General features: G+C 44.4%; 1 protein-coding gene across 1 annotated transcript in view; it reads right to left on the bottom strand.

The window, feature by feature from the left end:
- The window catches only part of FRY (FRY microtubule binding protein), a 571,437-nt gene that overhangs the window by 227,979 nt on the left and 338,759 nt on the right, over window positions 1–4,699 (bottom strand). Inside the window, exon 25 of the mRNA XM_042782984.1 lies at window positions 636–693. Within this exon, the coding sequence (XP_042638918.1) occupies window positions 636–693 (58 nt within the window). The remainder of the gene's footprint in view (window positions 1–635; window positions 694–4,699) is intronic.

Raw genomic sequence — 4,699 nt, forward strand, 5'->3', positions numbered from 1 at the left:
CAAGGCTGTCAATCTTCACAGAAGCAAAGCCCAAACCACACCCACTGCTGTGGAGTGGATTCTGACTCACAGCGCCCCTAGAGGACAGAGTGGAACTGCTCACAGGGTTTCCTAGGCTGTGAGTCTTTAAAAAGCAGACTGCCTCCTCTTTCTCCCATGGAGTGGCTGGTAGGTTTGAACCAGCAACCTTTCAGTTAGTAGTTGAGTGCTTAACCACTGTGTCACCAAGGCCCCTTAGGACATTAAATAGGAACCAAATTAGAGGAAGTAATCAAGAAATACTGGAAAATATTGAAAATCACAGAAATTTAAAAAAGGTTAAGATTCATTGTTGAAAGCATGTTAGGATGTTTGTAAATCCATGGGGAAACCACGGTCCCAATAAAACACCAAGCAAAACCAGGTGCTGTAGACTTGACCCCGACTCACAGGGACCCCACCTGCACCAGGACCTGCACTGTGCAGGGTCTGCACTGGCTCACGTTTTGAAGATCTCCAGGCCTTTCTTCAAAGGCACCTCTAGGTGGCCTCGAACCCCCAACTTTTCAGGCAGCGTTAACTGTTTGTACCACCCAGGACTCCTTGTCCAAATAAACCAAGGTGTGAATTACTTACAGAAAACTAAACAATCTCACCTCTGGTCTTCGTTCCAGAGCTTCTTTCATTAATGGATGAAGTTCTTCTACCAGTTCTCTGTGGAGGAGAAAGGGCAGCACTTAAAATTCACTGTTATTCAAAGATGAACCCTGCTGCACACATACTACTGTGTTGTCAGTTAAGGTAAACATGGATATACAGGTGGATAGATGGGTGGGCAGGCTGAACTATTAGGTATGTATATGCAGGGGAGAGTGCCTATGACTACGTATAAGGTTGGTAGACAATGTTTCTACAAGTGTATTGGTATGGTCTGTAAAAATTCCCAGGTGTACAGTAGAGCTGACAAGGGGCAAGGTTGTAGTCACTTCTTGGCTACAGCCAGCTAGCAAGAGGGATCGAGTAGTTGAACCTGTGGGCTTGCGACCATACTCACAGGGCACATCAAGCTCAACTGGCATAACGTACCACACAAAACATTGTTCCACCTCCTACTTTGGTGACTGGCATCTTAAAAGTTTGCAAGCAGCCATCCAGATGCAATGACAGGTCTTTCCTTGTCCAGAGCAAAGAAGAATGAAGAAAACCAAACATTCATGGAAACAATTAGTCCTAGTGACTGGTACACCATGTGATCCTCAGCCTATACAACTGTGAGACCAGAAGAACTAGATGGTGCCTGGCTACCACTGTCAACCACTCAGAGGGGAATCTATGTAGGAGATCCTGCATAGAGAGGAAGAACAATGTGGAACAAAACTCAAAATCATTAAAAAGAAAAAAGAAAGGAAAAAGGGACCAGGTTTGCTGGTCTGACAGAGCCTGGTGGAACCACTAAGACTGTGGGCCCTAGCTGCCCTTCAGGTCTGGAATTGAACCCACTCCTGTGGCTTCCAGCCAAACAAAAGACTGAGCTGAACATTTACACTAGGAAGATACACTCCTTGGAGAGATCAGTCATGGGAGTCTAGAAGGGCTGTGTGTGCACAGGGAAACAGCTCAGGGGCAGGAGAGCATGGAGGGAAGGACACAGGGAAGAGGTAACTATGGGGAGGTAGTAGGAGGGGAGCTGTTGCATTGTGGGAAACTGCAGTCAATGTCATGAGACAAAATGTATGTGAGCTGCTGCATGGAAAATTAATTTGCTCTGTAAACTTTCACCCAAATCACAATAATTGTTTTTAATTTTTTTTTTTTTTTAAATTCATTGTCATTAACACCAAACTTGTCATTTACTCCTAAATCATCTGCCTTTATAACTTTGCTCTAGCATCCAGACCCCCCTGGCAGCTGGAGGGCCCAGAGACTTGGTGAACCAGCTGAGAGGTATTGGCCTAATCTTGTACTATCGCCTGTCATCCCAGTGCCCCCTTCTGTTCAATATATACACATTGACTTGATTTTGATTTCAAGTTCTGAAGACCTCGAGGGCAGAAAAGTCCACATGAACAAGGAAACAAATAGTACCTACCAGCCACTTATTAAATGTTAAAGCGCTCGACTTCAAAATGTGGAACCAAAGATCAATCAAACAGAATCTCTGCACCCAAGACACTTTCAGGCCAGTCAGAGAGAAGGAAAAAATGGACTGCAATGAGTTGATTCCAACCCACGGAGCCCCTAGAGGACAGAGTGGAACTGCCCCACAGGGTTTCCTAGGCTGTCAATCTTTATGGAAGCTGACTGCCTCATCTTTCTCCCGTGGAGTGGCTAGTGAGTTCGAACCACCACCTTTTAGCTAATAACCAAGTGCTTCAACCACAATGGCACCAGGGCTCCTTTTGAGACAAAGAGGCAGGTGCAAACACTATGATAGTACATTTTTTTTTTTTTTTTGGGTAATTTCAGACCTCCACTCCCTTATTTGAGTTATAAGATAATAAAAATGATGGCAAATAGTATAGTAGTGAGATTTTCACTGTGTAATAAAAGATGCATTGTTCATGTTTCTGTCTATCTCCTATCACATATACTTTTTTCCCTGTCCTCCTTATTTCAAAGCCTCTGTTTCATACCTGCTAACCTAACAGGCTCTCATTCAGGAGATCAGTTCTGGATGCCTATGCTCAAAATAGAGAAAATGATAAGGTCTTGCCTGTTCTGAGTCTAGAGTCTGGGTATTCTGTCTATATTATGTGCCATTTTTGGGAGCTCTGGTGGCATGGTGCCTAAGCCACTTGACCACTAACCAGAAGGCCGGAGGTTCAAACCCACCAGCCACTCTTCAGAAGGAAGATGGGGCAATCTACTTCCACAGAGATACTGCCTCAGAAACCCAAGGAGGGGTCACTATGAGTCTGGATTGACTTAATGACAGTGAGATTTTTTTTTTCTTTTTTTTGATTTGTGTTTGTTTAAAAAAGAAAAAATAAGTATGAAAATCTTCCTTTTATTTTTTTTGTTTGATTGTGATTTGGGTGAATGTTACAGAACACACCGGTTTTCTACGCAACGGTGCAATACATGTTTTCTTTCGTGACATTGCTTGCCATGCTCACATTGTAACAGCTCTCTTGCCACTTCCTTCCTATGGGTACCACCTCCCTTTATCCTCTCTCCCACCCCTTCCTGCCTTCTGGCAGGGAGCTTTCTCCCTGGGCAGACGCTGCCCTAATCCTTCATTTGCTGATAGGATGCTCTGTGCTATTAAACTTCACCCTCTGGGAGAATCCAAGGACAGAAGGGAAACACTGTGGCCCTTTGCACGGACAGACAGACAGAACACCAGCCTCTGTTCCCACCTTCTCCAGCACCAGACACCACAGTCTCTCCACCAGTGAAATGGGAATTACATGCACCCCTCTGCTTAACAGCTACCTTTTGCCACATATTTACTGTGTGCGATTTCCCATTTAATCGTCATACCAAATCTATGACATATATAATTTCTTAGTCCATTGTTTTTAATTAGTGAGATACATGTTCTTTAATTGTATTTATTATATCTATTTCACATGTGAGAAAACTGAGATCTAGAGATTTTAAGTTTCCCACATCCACATGGCTCAAAAAAACCAAACCCACCACCACTGAGTCCATTCTGACTCACAGCGCCCCTAGCGGACAGAGGGGAACTGCCCACAGGGTTTCCAAGGTTGTCAATCTTCACAGAAGCAAAGCTCAAACCAAACCCACTGCCATGGAGTCGATTCTGACTCACAGAGCCCCTAAAGGACAGAGTGGAACTGCCCCACAGGTTTCCAAGGCTGTCAGTCTTTATGGAAGCAGACTGCCTCATCTTTCTTCCACAAAGCAGCTGGTGGGTTTGAACCTCTGACCTTTTGGCTAGCAGCCCGATGCTTTAAACCACTGCACCAGAGCTCCAAGCCCACATAGCTAGTCAACTGTATAATCATACCTATCTCTAGGAATATGGAGAAGCTGAAAATTACAAGAGAGACTTGGGTTCTTTGGGGAAGAATGTTAGGTAATTCCATGGAATTATTACTGTTGCCTTCCTGTAGTATCATTCTTTGCCTTAATTAACTTTTAACCAGTAAAACACTGGTTAACTGGTGCTCAATTAGTACCCACAATTATTATTTTTTAAGGATAAAATCTGACTGTACGTGAATAATGTAATAGATCTTTTTAAGTTGCCTCTAAAACGTTGAGTACATCTTTGTTGTTGTTGCTGGGTGCCTCTGAGTTGATTCTGACTCACAGTGACCCACGTGACAGACTACAGCTGTCCCCTAGGGCTTCCTAGGCCGCCATCTTCATGGAAGCAGACTTTCAAGTCTTTCTCCTGTGGAGCTGCAGGGTGGTTCTGAACCAATGACCTTTAGGTTAGCCTCTGAGTATTTAACCACAGTGCCACTAGGGCTTCTTTACTTTTCAAATACTTAGAGCCCTGGTAGTGCAGAAGTTAAGCTGTCGGCTATTAATTAAAAAGTTGGTGGTTCAAACCTGCCACCTACTTTGTGGGAGAAAGATATGGCAGTCGGTGTCCATAAAGATGACAGCCTTGGAAACCCTGTGGTGCAGTTCCACTCTGTCCTGTAGGGGCGCTGTGGGTCAGAATCGACTCCAGGGCAGTGGGTGTGGTTTGGGCTTTGCTTCTGTGAAGATTGACAGCCTGGGAAACCCTGTGGGGCAGTTC

Source organism: Orycteropus afer, unplaced genomic scaffold (genome assembly GCF_000298275.1).
Source record: "Orycteropus afer afer isolate SDZICR_OR568_19922 unplaced genomic scaffold, OryAfe1.0 scaffold00558, whole genome shotgun sequence".
Classification (NCBI taxonomy): Eukaryota; Metazoa; Chordata; class Mammalia; order Tubulidentata; family Orycteropodidae; genus Orycteropus; species Orycteropus afer.